Here is a 16,405-nt window from a genome sequence, read left to right on the forward strand (position 1 = left end):
GTTGAGTTAGAATCGAACAATATTATCAAGTATCTAACATGTGCCAAGTATTGTAAGTTCTCTTTCAGGAACTAAGCCTGTAAAACTGCCCTTAAAATGAAGACTGAGAGGTGAAATACAAAGCAGAATGCCAAGATATTTTCTTATTGAATAATTAAATGAAATGTCAGCCAGGAAGCAAAACAAAAGAGCAAACCCGGCTGATGATCTGGAAGGGATTTGGGGGTTATTTCTACAGACATCGTAATTCAGATCTCCTTGGAAAAGGCTAAGAATTCAAGCTTACCCAATTGTTACCAAAATACGTACTACTCGTCTTTGAAATGTTTATGAAGAAAGGGTGTGACAAGCAGCTTTCTATGTAATTTAAGAGACAACACTTAGAATTGGAACAATTTCCACTTAGAATTACCAACAATTGGAAAATGGTTTGATGTTTCGTGGTATCATCTTCAAGCTCATTAGAGGCACACTTCAGAGCAAAGGGCAGGGATTAACTCAAAAGAGTTGAACCAGGCAGGAGAGAGAGAATCTGGAGGGATGAAGGCAGGGAGATCACAGGTGTGGGAAACAGGGACAAAGGCCGAGAAACAAGAATCCCATCTGTCTGGTGACGTGCTTCTCCAAGTGTGAATTTGGAGCCACCTAGAACCAGAACCACCAGGAGGTACTAATTAAAAATGCAGCCCTTGGGCGCCTGGGTGATTCAGTCGGTTAAGCCTCCAACTCTTGATTTTGGCTCACGTCATGATCTCGCAGTTCTTGAGATCGAGCCCTGTGTCAGGCTCTGTGCTGACAGCGTGGAGCCTGCTTGGGATTCGCACGCTCTCTCTCTCTCTCTCTCTCTCTCTCTCTCTGCCCCTCCCCTTGTCACTTTCTCTCTCTCAAAAATAAACTTTTTTTAAATGCAGCTCTTAAAATAATAAAATAATAAAATGCAGGTCTTGAGTCTATACTTTACCTTAGAGTCAGAATCTCTGAGAGACAGGGTTGAAGATCCCAGTATTTTTAACATATACAAACAAAGACTCTGAGGTTTGAGAAAGAGTGGATGGACCTCACATGGCAAGGATATTGGGCCACTGTGGCTGCGTCTTCTTTCTGTTTTCGACGCTTTCTTAAGGTATAACTTGCATATCGTGATGTAATTAGCTGCTATAAGAGTGCAAGTCAGGACCTTTGACAAATATACCCATGTAACTGCCGTAAGATCAGCCTTGATATTAAATATCCCTCACCTTAGACAATCCCTTTATGTTTCTTTGCTGCCTAGCCCCAAATCACCCTCAATCTGATTTCTCTCACCACATATTAATATTGATTTTTGTCTATATATCTGTATATATCTGTATATATATATATATATATATATATATATATATATATATATTTGTATCTGACTTTCTTCTTTGGCTCAAGATAATGCTTTTAAGTTTTACCCATGTGGTTATATGTATCAGTCATTTGTTCCCTTTTTATTCCTAAGTAGCATTTCATTGGACAGATAACCCATATCTGTTCATCCATTCCATAATTGACAGCTATTTGGGTTATGACTAGTTGAAGCCTATTGTGAATAAACGTGGTACGAATATTTGTTTATAAATCCTTTAGACAACATAGATTCTCATTTCTCTTCATAAATACCTAAGGGTGGAAATACTGAGTCATGTGGTAATTGTATACTGTATATTTAACCCTATAAGACTATGGACTTAGTCCATAAATACTGTATATTTAACCCTATAAGACTATGGACTATAGTACTTATTAGTCACTTATATACCTTCTTTTGTTCAAAGTCTTTGTCCATTTTATTAGTGGCTCTTCGACCTCTTATTGAATTGCAAGAGATCTTTACATAGTCTGGATAAAATTTCTTTGTCAGATTTTTGTTTTACAAATATTTTCTCGGGGCTCAATCAGTTGAGCGTCTGACTTCGGCTCAGGTCATGATCTCGCGTTTCATGGGCCCAAGCCCCGCGTTGGGTTCTTGTGCTGACAGCTCGGAGCCTGGAGCCTGCTTCGGATTCTGTGTCTCCCTCTCTCTCTGCCCCTCCCCTGTTCACGCTCTGTGTCTCTTTCTCTCTCAAAAATAAATAAATATTAAAAACAAATAAATATTTTCTCAAAGTCTATGGCTTGACTTTTGGATTTCTTAGTGTTGTCTTTTCAGCAGTACGGTTTTCAATTTCAATGAGATCCAATCCATCATTTTTGTGTTTCATGCTTTTTATGTCCTAAGATATCTTTGCCTACCCTGAGGTCATGAAGATTTCCTTTGTTTTTGTTTCAGCTTGACAGTTTTTGCTTTTATGGTCAGGCTAATAATTTACTTTTAACTTTTGCCAGTGGTGTGAGTTAGGGACTAAGATTTTTTTTTCTCTCTCTCTTATGTACCCTCCTAGCACAGTTTTTGCAAATATGATTTTCTCCCATTGGATTACCTTCGAAGCTTTGTCCAAAATCAGTTGACTCTGTGTGTGTCTATATTTGTGCAACAATTGTCGTGTCCCATTGCACTAGACATTTATCATATGACACTGCCCCATAGTGCTGATTGCTGCAGCTCGTACACCTTGAAATCAAGTCATGTCAGTCATCCAACTTCACATCTTTTGCCAATACATTTTGGCTATCTAGATCACTTTAAAATGTGATGTAAATTTATTTTAGCCTCATAAAATGATTTGGGAAGTGTTTCTTCCTTTTCTATTTTTTTTGGGGGGGGCGCCTAATTGTCATAATTTTTTCCTTAAATTTTAAATAGGATATTCACTAAGGAAACAATGAGGGTTTCCTTTGTTTATTATTCATAAATTTTTTTTTTTACTTTTTTCATGCTTATTTATTTTTGAGAGAGAGAGACAGGGTGTGAACGAGGGAGGGGCAGAGAGAGAGGGAGACACAGAATCGGAAGCAGGCTCCAGGCTCTGAGCCATCAGCACAGAACCCGATGCAGGGGCTCAAACTCACAAACCGTGAGATCATGACCTGAGCAGATGCTTAACCAACTGAGCCACCCAGGCACCCTATATTATTCATAAGTCTTTTTAAGGACTGAAGTATAACCTGCCCCAACTCAAACAAAAATCATTTTTAACAAATAAGACTAATATTTACTAGTCATGATACTCAGAAGTGAGATTTTTGTTTGTATTTATTTTTGAGAGAGTAGGCACAAGCATGAGCGGGGAAGGGGCAGAGAGAGAGGGAAAGAAAGGATCTCAAGTAGGCCCTGCACTGTTAGCACAGAGCCCAATGCGGGGCTTGAACCCATGAACTGTGAGACCATGACCTGAGCTGAAACCAAGAGTCAGATGCTTAGCCAACTGAGCCACCCAGGGCCCCCAAATTTAATTTCTTTAATAGAATACAGTTCATCAAATCTTCTACTTCTTCTTGAAACAGAAATTGTTAAAGTTGTGTTTCTCAAAGAATTTGTCCAGTTAATCTAATTTATCAAATTTATTAGCTTGTAGTTTTCATCATATTCCCTTGTTATAATTTTATTATTTGTAATATCATTCATGATATTCATTCTTTAATTTCTTATTCTGCTGCTTTATATAACTCTATTTTTTCCCAGTGCTTATCAATTTTATAAATCTTTTCAAAGGACCAACTTTGGGATTTGTTACTTTTCTCTAATCTTCTGTTTTTTACTTTATTGATTATTTCCTCTTATCTTTATTACTTTTTTCTTCTATTTACTACGGGCTTAATTTTCCTTCAATAAGGTAGAAGTTTGTGTCATTGATTGTTAACTTTTCTCTTTCCTAATATAAGTGAATATACATTATTATATGCTACATTATAAATTAACATAATTATATTACATATTACTAATTTTGACATGTAATATTTTTTATTCACTCAATTGCAAATATTTCCTAAGCAAGCTTTGAAAACCCAGGAAGGCCGGTTTCTGTGTATGGCTCTGATGAATCCCAGTCTGCTCAATGAATAAAGCTAACCATGGAGTCTCTGTACCTTCATATTCTGGCCAATTCTCACCCCACTTTTGCAACAGTGTGAAAAATTGGGGTGTGGATTCACTGAGAGTGCTGTCCAAGCATTGACATCAGCCCTGGTTGAACGTCTGCTTAATAAGCCTGACAGCAACTATTCTGAAGCAATGAGAAAAGTAGAATGAAAGTTTCTATTTATTTCTGTCATTTTTGGGTTGAGAAATCGGTATCCTTGATGCGATCGTCAATGTATCTTGTCAGTGCAAAATGCATCGTGAGAGCTGCCTCCCGATGATCCACATGAACGTGATATAAAATAGTGAAACTCAATGTGAGACAGAAAAGGCATCAGGACAATGTTCTCTAGGACGTCTCCTGCGTCTCCCTGGCTCTACTAGCTGGAGGGGGAGACAGAAAACAACCAGGAGAGAAAGAGTTTTGAGTAGCGGAGGACAGTCCTTCAAGCAGTCCCGTTCCTGATCGCCTTTCTCCAAGCGAACTTGGGTAAGTGCATAGCAGGGTCTCAGCACCGTGGAGGACATCTGCCTGCAGAAAACCTTCACAAATGACGTTCCAATTTTTGGCTACTTGTGTCCTTTTAGTCTTCACTTAATTACACAGATTTTTTTTTTTTTGGTGTAGAGAATAGAAAAAAAGAATATATATACATGTATATATATGTAATAAAGCAGCATTTCCCAAGAGAGTTCCTTAGAAAATTTGGGCCACAGTATGTTTAACGGGTGTTAGTCAATGAATAAAATTTCACAAGCAAATGGAACTGCAGAAAAGTAGATTATAGTCAAACAGGATCAGAATTGCAGAACTACACTGATCCTTAATTATAATATTGTCAACCAAGACTCTGAGCACATCATCATATAGCATTTGGATATATATGTGTTTATAACAACAGCAGTATTTTTCACTCCAGGGGACATTTATAAAGATGAGGAGGCATATTTGCATGATCTACTGCATGGCTTTTGTCGTTTCATGGGCAAGAACCAGGGATGATAAACATATGATCATATGTAATTTATATATATGATATAAGCTATATATGTGCATACCTATGTGCGTATAATATATACAGTCTAACACATGCTTTCCCCTGAGCTCTTACAAGTAGCATCTTTCGGGAATCATGTTTACTAGAAAAAGCAGTGTGAAATGCTGATTTAGAGTGATAACTCAATATAATCTACATAGATTATATATAGATAGATTATATATATAGATTATATAGATAGATTATATATAGATAGATTATATAGAGAGATTATATATAGATAGTTTATATATAGATAAATTATAGATAGATTATATAGATTATATATATATAGATTATATATAGATAATATATGTGTATATAGATTATATATATATAGATTATATATAGAGATTATATATAGATAGATTATATATAGAGATTATATATAGATAGATTATATATATAGATTATATATAGATAGTTTATATAGATAGATTATATATATGTAGATAATATATATGTATATAGATTATAGATTGTATATATATAGATTATATATATATAGATTACATATACAGATAGATTATATATATAGATAGATTATATAGATAGATTATAGATAGGTAGATAGATTATATATATATATATATATATGTCTAATATATAATCTCTCTATATAAATAAATCTAAAATACCCATAACCTGTGTTGACCAAGTCTGGCGACTTGAGGCCCCAGGATCTCACCTTTAAGGACTGAGCACCCCTGGCACTTATCGTGTCTGCGCTCTTAGTCCTAACATCTCAGGGCACCGCTGTGAATCAGCAGGATGTCAACGTGAGATGCTGTCATGGAAACACGTCAGAGAAATACGAGGACTCTTGGAGTGTCGCGAAGGAGAGGTGTCTAAGTCGGGCAGACTCACCCGACAGTGATAGCTAACACTACGAGGCTCAGATAGGGCCGAGCAGGGCACCCCTGGAAGGGCCAGGTAAGCAGAGGCCTGGGGAGGGGTGCCTGAAGAAAGGCTGTTGGGTTAGAACCTGCCACAGGATGGAACACGCAGGCTCCTCTTGTCGGGACACGTCGCCCTTCCAAACCCAGACCCATTGCACAGAGGTATGAAACAAAGCGGCCAAAGGGGCTCTATGTCACGGCTGCAAAGCACAGCCTGTCATGACCGGTACATTCTTGCGCCATCCCTTGGGAAGACTCCAGCTCTTTCTACCAGCTGCGCCCCGGCGAAGCCACCTAGCGCTCCTCCTCTGCACAGGCCCCCTCCCCCGCTCCCCCTCCTCCCACCCCCCCATCCCCCACCTCGGCTCTCCAGCGTGCCCATCAGATTCACTTGCAAGGATTGTAACTCGGAGGCCTCAAATGCCAACCACTCTGCAGAAACCGGGGCATCTAAATTGTAAATGCTTTGAGACAAAAGACCGTTAAAGACAAAAAACTCCCTAATGATTTCCCATAAGATAAATCCTGAGTTAAGGGTGTAATCAACTCTCAAAGCCTACCTGTCAGAGAGGACCCATGAAGGGATGGGGGGTGGGGGCGGGTAGGAATTTTTACTGATCCATGATCACAGCAGCGGACTCGGGGAACAAGCAGGTAAGCCCTGGAACTCCGAAGGCCAGCTTCCCTCCGGGGGTGCCCAGGGATCCCGACGAATAGAGAACAGAGTTCTGGGCTGGCCTGCCAGCACTGTTGCCCAACAAACTCAGATAAACTTGGCTCAAGAGAAGCCCGACAAGGGTTTGGAAGAGAGAAAAGCATTAATTTGGGGCGGGGGGGGGGGGGGGGGGGGGAGAGGCGGCAGCTGGGGGAGGTGACAGGTTCCTGTCTTAACAACCCACCTCTCTGTGGCAAGGACACCTAGGGTTTCATGGGAGAGTTTGGGGACAGGGGGAGGGGTACGTGCAGGAGAGGAGGCAGGGTGCTCCGTCTTGGATGGGGGGGTGTAGCCACAGGCCGGGAAGGGCACCTGTGGGGGTGGTCTTCTAGGCCTTTCGTTATTGCCATCAGGGCTTTTCTGGTCTGCTGGTTGGAATGTTCTTGCAAAACGTCTTGGTCAATGCCTCAGGGAAGTGCGATAAAGAGTAAGTACAATGGGTTCTAGTTAGAGCGTGTGTGGAGCTCCGTTTCCGGTTCTCCCTGTTGTGTCTACACCTGAGCAAGAGGGCTCCCTGGTGGACGAAATAGTGAGTCAGCATGGGGCCATCTTTAAGATTAAGTCGTGCACTCATTCAGTCTTTCACCCATTTATTTATTTGACAAGCCTTCATAAGAACCTCCATGCTGTAATCTCACGGTTTGTGAGACCCTCCGTGCTAGCTCCGGAGAGACAGAAATGAGAAGGAAAACATTTCTGTTCGCAAGGAAACCAGCCACCTAGCTGTTTCTCACTCACTGGAAGACATATGAATCACTTGGAATCTGAAAATGCAGATCCCTGGACACCCCCACAGAGTCTCATTCACTTTGGCTGGGGTGGATTCTAAGAGTTATCACTGTGGGGTTTGGGGCGGGTTTTTTTTAATGGTAATCATGATGCCTATACTAATCAGGCACTTAGTAGCCAGAGGGCCCTGTAAACCTTTTCCGCATCCACCAGTTGGTCAAGGGCACAAAATGGTCGGCAAATTTCCTTCACGGTCTGGCAACAAGAGTCAGATTCTGCTGCCATCACTCTGTTTGAGCCCAGGCACGTGACTTGACCTCTCTGAGACGCAATTTCATTTGAAATAAAGTGGAGATGATATTTCTTATCTCTTGGGGTAATTTTGAGAATGAAATGAGATCATATATGTCTGACACCTAATTTGGCACATAATCGGCTCTCAATAGTTGCAATGGTGATCATTGTTACTGTTGGTGGTGTTAACACTACCATTGTGATCAACCAGAGTTAAGTTCTATTAATCAATATTAGTTACATACAAATGTGCTATGTTGATATAAAAGTATGTATTTACTACATTAATCGTATTAATTATACTATACATTAATTATATTCATACATATACTCAACAGAGATTATGATCTTGATGAATCCAAGAGAGAGATTTATGGAATTTTCTATGACAATACTGAAGGCATCTTCTGAAAAATGCTTCCATTTCCTACCGGCTGCGACTTACCATCTGTCTTCATTTTGTTGCTTTTAAACTTAAGTGGTTTCAGGGCAGCTGGGTGGATCAGTCAGTTAAGTGTCAGAGTCTTGATTTCAGCTCAGGCGATGATCTCGTTGTCGTGGGATCCGGCCCCATGTCAGGCTCTGTGCTGAGTGTGGAGCCTGCTTAAGATTCTCTTTCTCTCCCTCTGCCCCTCTCCTCTGCTCATGTGCTCTCTCTCTCTCTCTCTAAAATAAAAAAAAATTTTTTTTTTTAGTTAAAAAAATAAACTTAGGTGGTTTCAAAGCCAAATGAGGAATATAATCATCTTTCTCCCCCATCGTTTCCAGAATTTCCATCCAGCCTGGATGGCTCAGTTGACTGAGCATCCAACTCTTGATTTCAGCTCAGGTCATGATCTTAGGGTCGTGAGATTGAGCCCCGTGTTGGGCTCCAGCTGAGCGGGGAGCCTGCTTGAGATGCTCTCTCTTCCTCCCTCTCTGCCCCTCCCCTGCTCACGCACAGATGTGTGCGTGCACGTGCTCTCTCTCTCTCTCTCAAAAAATAAAAATAAAATTAAAAAATTACAAAGCATGGAAAGTCCTAGGAAATGAGAAAGTGATCACCCAAACAGTCACCATCTAAATATAACCGTAATTAAAATTTGGTGCTTATGTAACTGAACTCACATGACTTCACTCCTTGGTGAGTCATAGGTAGAGACTGGTCTATGTGGTCGCACAAAATAAACTTTATGGGCAGCAAATAAGGAGATCACGGGGAATAACTTCCAAAGCCGGGAATGCCCAATGGGATGGGCTCCTTTCACGTAGGGTTAGGATGAATATTTAGAGAGAGGAGCCTCGTCATCCAATATGGAGGTAGGCATAAGGTCACACTTGCACCTTAAGGAAACATGCTTATACACAGGTTGTATGTTATGTAAATGAGTCTTCTGCTCCTCCTTGGGTGGAGATTTTAGTATTATAATGAGGTAGAGGTTAACAGCTGGTCACAGCATGGTCCTCTGTGCAGGTGTGAGTCAGGGGTTGAGTTCAAACTGGTCTGGGTGGTCTGGGCCACCACAGCTCTCCCTCCAGCAGTCATTATTGCTTGAGGGGTCGCTTCTGTTTCCATCATGGGATGCTGTGCCCATCATGGGTTTTTCCTGAGTTAAGATGTAAGCTTAGAAGTAAGTTCTTAAACAAGAACTTTAGGAAAGTGTGGACAAATATAGACAGGTACATGCAGGTGGGCAGTAAAGGTCAGGTCTTGGGGTCAATCATGAGGGGTTTCTCTTTTTCTTTCTTTTTTTCCCCTCTTTATAATTTGTTTTATCACTGGGCTTCAAAATATATGCACATGGGGCGCCTGGGTGGCGCAGTCGGTTGAGCGTCCGACTTCAGCCAGGTCACGATCTCGCGGTCCGTGAGTTCGAGCCCCGCGTCGGGCTCTGGGCTGATGGCTCAGAGCCTGGAGCCTGTTTCTGATTCTGTGTCTCCCTCTCTCTCTCTGCCCCTCCCCTGTTCACGCTCTGTCTCTCTCTGTCCCAAAAATAAATAAAAGTTGAAAAAAAAAAAAATTAAAAAAAAAAATATATATATATATGCACAATTTACATCGCTTTTCTCTCAATATTATATAATAGAAATTTCACATAACACTTATAAACATACTTGGTGGCTGAACAAATCCATTTTTTCTCACCCATAATTTATTTTATCGATCTCTTATGTGGTAAATTTCACTATATTAAGATATATAATCAGGAACGATTTTATAATATATATTTTTATTATTACACATATATTGTTTTTCCTTTGGCTAGACTGATGGAGATAGAATTACAGAGTGAAAGATGCGAATTTTTTTTTTTGTTCCCCCGAGGGGGTGCACCGTTCCTGGACTTACAGCAATACCAGGTTGATGCATGGAGGGAACGGAGCAAGCTCCTATTCCCTCTTCTAGTTCCAAAAATCTATTTAATATATTGTCCTCAGATAAAAGTTGCATCAGATATTACACTGAAAAGAACAGATCTTAGCCAAAAGGCCAAGAAGCAATAAGACATGAATATTTTTAAATTTTTTTTTTTAACGTTTATTTATTTCCGAGACAGAGAGAGACAGAGCATGAACAGGGGAGGGGCAGAGAGAGAGGGAGACACAGAATCCGAAACAGGCTCCAGGCTCTGAGCTGTCAGCACAGACCCTGACGCGGGGCTCGAACTCACGGACCGTGAGATCGTGACCTGAGCCGAAGTCGGATGCCTAACCGACCGAGCCACTCAGGCGCCCCGGTGAATATTTTTAAATTTGCAAGACATGCTAATAAATTTCTCTCCATAAAGCTTATGCCAGCACTCACTCCCCTGATCAGAAGAAAAGGAATTACGTTATCTGATAACTAGAGATATTAAGTGTGCTTTATTAATATATTGGCCATTATATTTCTCTTTCTGCAAATTCTACATTCCCTTCTTTTGTTCAGCTGCCTATTGGAGACTTACTTGAAGTTGACTTCCTTCCTTTCTTTTTTTCCTTCTTTCCTTCCTTCTTTCTTAGTAAAAATTTATACTTTCTGATTTTTCATGGAATGAGCCTTGAATATTAAGTTTATTGCCTGGTAAAGTGTAACCTAGAAGCATGTTCCCATGCTCTCCCGCAATAGTATTATAGAAGGATTCTAGCAAACTTCACTTTCAGAATTCTGTTTGATGACACATATGTTAATATTTTTTTTCCCAGGCAGAGCCCCCACAATGTGGCAGCTTTTAGCAGCAGCCTACTGGATGCTTCTTCTTGGACCCATACATGGTTATCACAAGAAAGGAGGCATCACAAATCCTGAGGCTACTATGAATATTGTAAGTCATTCATTAAGAAGAAAACATTAAGATAAAGAAGTATTAATTTATCATCATTTTATATACAATAATTTAGATATTATCGATGTGCTTGTCTACAACCAGTTCTACATTGACTAAATCTGTGCTTCCTCCCCTTTCCCTGGTGTGGTTAGCCAGTAGCTGAAAGTTGCTAATCTAAGCTTTGAAAGACCCAAGCCAAGTTGGGCCAGTAATATTCCCTTTCCTGGTGGCTTGAGCTACCATCTGATGGTGGTTTCCCGAAGAGCAGTCTCAAGAGTTCATACTGATGACCTTTATATCAAAATGTATTTATATCAGAAATTTATATTAAATTTATATCAAAAGTGGAATGGAATAGTGTGCTAGTCAAAGAATATAAGAAAGAAAGAAAGAAAGAAAGAAAGAAAGAAAGAAAGAAAGAAAGAAAAAGGGGAAGGAGGGAAAGAAAGGAAGGAAGGAGGGAGGAAGGAGGGAAGGAAGGAAGGAAGGAAGGAGGGAAGGAAGGAAGGAAGGAAGAGAGAAAAAGAAAAAGAGGCAAATGACTGACAATGTCCACCATTAGGGCTTCATTCCAATGGGATGCTCCACAGCTTGTATACCTTATGCACCATTGATGTCCTCACCAGTGCCAAGTTTGTGTTAGAACTTTAAGAAGAATGAAATTGTCAAAGTTTCTAATTATTGTCTCCTGTGTGTTCCTCTCTCCACACTATCCAGCAGGTGCCCCTAACCTCCTACATGGCTGAACTCACAGTCCATGGCTATATGTCCTCGAATCGAAATTTCCCTCTTCCTGTCATATTCACACACATTCTCTTCCTTCCTGGCCTGGGTGCTTTTTGGTTCTTAATTATTCTATAAAGATAACAAGAATTATAAGCATCTATAGAGCACTTATGTCGTGCCAGGCATTGTTCTAGATATTTTAGGTATAACCCTCAGAACAAATCTGTGAAAAAACACTAGTATTATTTTCATTTCACAGTTGAGACAAAAAGGTTAAATAACTTGCCCAAAGTTGCCTGGCTAACAAGAGAAAGAGTGGGAATTCGACGCTGTACAGTTTGTCTCTAGAATCTAGGCTCATAACCACTGTTTTAAATAGTCCCATAATATATGCACACCTCTGGTGCACGTTGCATGGGCAAATGCAGAATCCTGTGGTAAAGGCGTGAGCTTTGGAGCTCAACTTACTCAGACTTTCCTTTTGTCCTTAGCTTTTCCTAGAGTACAGTTTCAGGTAGATTGCTCATCTTGCTGACACTTTTTTCAGCTGTAAAATGGGTATAATCCCGTCTCAAAGACCTGTTGTAAGGATTAAAAAAGCAGGGGACATAAACTGCTCTGTGCGGAAGATGACCAGTAAACGGTACTTCCCCTCCTGCGTGTGTATCTCTGAGGGACGTTTCTTTTATCTGGGTCCGCTCTGTCTTCTTCACACCTTTCTCTCTGCCCAAGAAGCTGACCTGTAAGAACTGAGGCAACAAGTTCCCTTGACTTTGGTTTTCAGTTCAGTTCAGCCGACTGAGATCTTGAGCAGGAGATCAGAAGGCGGAAGGAGGGTGAGATCAGATGATTTATTGCCCTGGATTCCTCCATGAGGTCACCCTAAGCGGGCTGTGCCCTTCTGCCAAAGGCCATACTTCCTCTCCATGTGCCCTTTTCTCTCTATCTCACTCTGGGCCTGGTGACCACTTTCTCCCACCTCCCTTCATGGGTGGTTGGGAACAACTCACTCGTAACTAGCCACAGGGTACCACACAATCCCCCATGGTTTCCCTCATCAGATGACCATATAATTCGTTTGCAAACATTTTGAGAGTGAACCCTGGGTGCATTCATGATACCAAGCCAGGCAAACCAGGATGTACGGTCACCCTACCTCGCCTTGCCATGCTTCTGTATGCAACCTCTTCCTAAAACCCTCCTCAAGTTATCCTGATTTTCCTGCTGCATTCTGTCCCAGGACGTCATGGAACAGTAGTTGTATAACTTAAAGTACCACATTGCAGTTTATCAAGACATGACATCATGAATGGGTCTATTTTTGTCCCCTCTTTTCAGAGCCAGATTATTTCCTACTGGGGTTATCCTTATGAAGAGTATGACGTTGTGACCAAGGATGGTTATGTCCTCGGAATCTACAGGATTCCCCATGGAAGAGGATGTCCGAGAAAAAGTAGGATTTATTTTGTTTTGGAAGGAATCATGCCTAAAGCAGAGATTCCTAGGTCTGCTCACAGTACCAGGGTAGCCTTTGTTCTGAAATAGTCTGGCCTGTTCCAGAAGAAACTCATCACCTCCACCGCTAGACTCCATTTCACTTGTATAATCCTTGGGACTTTTGAAAGCAGTTAGATATACAGTTGGCTAAAACAACAGGGGGGTGAGGGACACTATTACCCCCATTCCAAGCAGCTGAACGCTCACATATAACTTTTGACTCCCCCAAAACTTCACTACTAATAATCTAATGTTGACCGGAAGCCTTATCAAGAACATAGACAGTCAATTAACATATATTTTGTACGTTATACATATTATATATTGTATTATTATAATGAAGTAGGGTAGAGAGAGGAAAATGTTGTTAGAAAAATCTTAGGGAATAGAAAATACATTTCTAGTATTGTACCGTATTTCTCAAAAAAACATCCACATATAAGGGGACCCAACAAGGTTCAAACCTATGGTGTTCAAAAGTCAATTGTACACTGTTTATGTAGTCTTTTTTTTTTTCTCCACCATTTTGTCTTCCTTCCAACACACACACACACACACACACACACACACACACACACACACACGGTATTCTAGAGATACCCTCTCTTCAGGCTTAAAAACCAGAACCCTAAGAGTCACCTTGACACTTTTTTCTCCCTCGTTTCCTATATCCAGCCAATCACCAAGATCTATCAATTTTGCGTCTAAATTTCTCTCTCCTCCAAAAACTCCTCTCAGCTTGGACATGATCATCATCTTTTGCTTCAGCTACTATGATAGCTTTTCAACTTACTTCACTTGTAATTAGTTCTCTTCCTAAGGCATTGGGACTTCATTTTCGAAGTAAATCTGACCCGGGGCTCCTGGGTGGCTGAGTCAGTTAAGCATCTGACTTCAACTCAGGTCATGATCTCACGGTCTGTGGGTTCAAGCCCCGCGTCGGGCTCTGTGCTGACAGCTCGGAGCCTGGAACCTGCTTCCGATTCTGTGTCTCCTTTTCTCTCTCTGCCCCTCCCCTGCTGCTCTGTGTCTCTCTCTCTCAAAAATAAATAAATATTAAAAAAAATTTTTTTTTAATTTTTTTTTTTTTTTGAGACAGAGAGAGACACAGCATGAACGGGGGAGGGGCAGAGAGAGAGGGAAACAGAATCGGAAGCAGGCTCCAGGCTCTGAGCCGTCAGCCCAGAGCCCGACGCGGGGCTCGAACTCGCGGACCACGAGATCGTGACCTGAGCTGAAGTTGGACGCTTAACCGACTGAGCCACCCAGGCGCCCCAATATTAAAAAATTTTTTTTTTTAATTTTTTTTTCAACGTTTTTATTTATTTTTGGGACAGAGAGAGACAGAGCATGAACGGGGGAGGGGCAGAGAGAGAGGGAGACACAGAATCGGAAACAGGCTCCAGGCTCCAGGCTCCGAACCATCAGCCCAGAGCCTGACGCGGGGCTCGAACTCACGGACCGCGAGATCGTGACCTGGCTGAAGTCGGACGCTTAACCGACTGCGCCACCCAGGCGCCCCTATATTAAAAAATTTTTAAAGCAAGTCTGACCCTATTCGTACTATACTTAAACTTAATTAAACACCCATTTCTAGTTCCCTACAATCAAGATGGATCCCTGTAGAGGAAAGAGGAAGTCACTTGGCAAAGCCACTATTTGCTTTCTTCTCTCATTTCTTAGCTCCTTCGATACTTTGGGGGTGTTGTATAACAAAACCTCCCGGTATCACAATCCTTAATCATGTGAAGAGAAAATCTAGATTTTCAAAACCAGAGGGAGATGTTGTTGACTTTATAGAACCAACCGCCAGCCCCCAGAAAACTCCATGACCTTTGTAAACACTCGTGAGAACACTGTCTGCCCAAACTCGATTTCTGTTCTGCCAGGCAAGGTAGCTGCCAAGACGCGTGAGCTGGACGGTTGTCTGTACGATGAGAAGCTGTGGGGGCTCAGATCAGAGAGGGCCTACGGCCTCTGACTGCTCTTTGGCAATGATTTAGGAGAATTAGTAACACCTCTTCTTTCCATTCCCTGGAAAGTTTGATTGAATGGACATAGACTTCGGTTCCTTGGGTCGTGGTGGCCAGAGCCTCTTCCAGAGTATCTCCCAGTGTAGCCTGTCCGATCTCGGGAAGCTGGGCTAGCCCCACAGTGAGCTCAGGGGGTCGTGGGTACTAGCACAGGACCACAAACCATTTGTAAAAGCCGGGAACATGGCAGTCCCTTCTCTCTCTACTCTCTGTGTCTCAACACCACCTCCCTACCTCCTCCTTTTCTTTTCTCCTCAGTCAAGCTGCTCCAATTCTACATTGTGAGCAGGACTTTTATATCAAGTTAACAACTTTACGTCACATAACATTTCACTGAACATCTCTGCATTTTGCTTCCCGACGATGTAAATGAAACGATGCGGTTGTGTGTAAAATCTAGCCTAGGGCCTGGCACTCGTCAATATTCAAAATTGGCATGTTTATTGTTTCTGTTATTATTTTGAGAAAAATTTAGTTTTCTAATCAGAGACTCCTTGAGAAATAAAATGTTATTCGTAGAAATAATAATAATAATAATAATAGGGGAAATGATTTATTGTGTTGGACAGTCTCTTATGTATTTTTATCCTAATTTAATTCCTGTGACTCTACTATGAGATAGCATTTGTTACTGTTGCCCATTATACAGATCAGTTAACTGAGGCACAAAGGGGTTAGTGCTGGGAGGAATAGATTCTAAGCAAGAACAGCCTGACTCCAGCACCTATGGAACAACACAATACATTATTTAAATCAAAATTTTACAAGGAGGAAAACAAGACACGAGAGGATAAATAATTTGCCCAAGTAAGTAGTTCATAAAAGACTAGAACCCAGGTTTACCCAGTGCCACATTTCATCCCTTAACCTCTGTCCTATATCAGAGGAAGTCAGGAACAGAATTTTCCGATAGATGCTCGGAGGGTTCAGACATGAAATTCTTGTCGCCCCTGTCTTGCAGCTCCAAAGCCTGTCGTGTATTTGCAACACGGGTTAATTGCGTCTGCCAGTAACTGGATTTGCAACCTTCCGAACAACAGCTTGGCTTTCCTTCTGGCAGATATCGGTTATGACGTGTGGCTGGGGAACAGCCGGGGAAACACCTGGTCCAGAAAACACTTGAAATTTTCACCCAAATCACGAGAATTCTGGGCCTTCAGGTAAAGAGATACGTACTGATGAAGTGTGTACTTTGTTCATTTA

The 16,405-nt window shown here is 41.3% G+C and overlaps 1 protein-coding gene and 1 pseudogene across 8 annotated transcripts in view; one reads left to right on the plus strand and one right to left on the minus strand.

Annotated features, from left to right (window-relative positions):
• LIPK (lipase family member K) overlaps window positions 1-16,405 on the plus strand; it is a 49,867-nt gene that overhangs the window by 13,366 nt on the left and 20,096 nt on the right. For 3 of the 8 annotated variants that reach the window (XM_086679530.1, XM_086679534.1, XM_086679533.1), the window contains 3 exons: window positions 10,825-10,943; window positions 13,011-13,125; window positions 16,164-16,362. In XM_086679530.1, coding sequence (XP_086535656.1) covers window positions 10,839-10,943; window positions 13,011-13,125; window positions 16,164-16,362 — 419 coding nt within the window. In that variant the 5' untranslated portion in view covers window positions 10,825-10,838. Of the gene's footprint in view, window positions 1-3,898; window positions 4,476-10,494; window positions 10,944-13,010; window positions 13,126-16,163; window positions 16,363-16,405 lie in introns of those variants that run through there. The other 5 variants (XM_086679532.1, XM_086679531.1, XM_086679536.1 and 2 more) reach the window with 5 other exon arrangements.
• LOC112851600 (U2 spliceosomal RNA) lies at window positions 9,963-10,141 on the minus strand (annotated as a pseudogene).

The sequence above is a fragment of the Puma concolor genome, chromosome D2 (genome assembly GCF_028749965.1).
Source record: "Puma concolor isolate L17-30 chromosome D2, mPumCon1.1.hap2, whole genome shotgun sequence".
Lineage (NCBI taxonomy): Eukaryota > Metazoa > Chordata > Mammalia > Carnivora > Felidae > Puma > Puma concolor.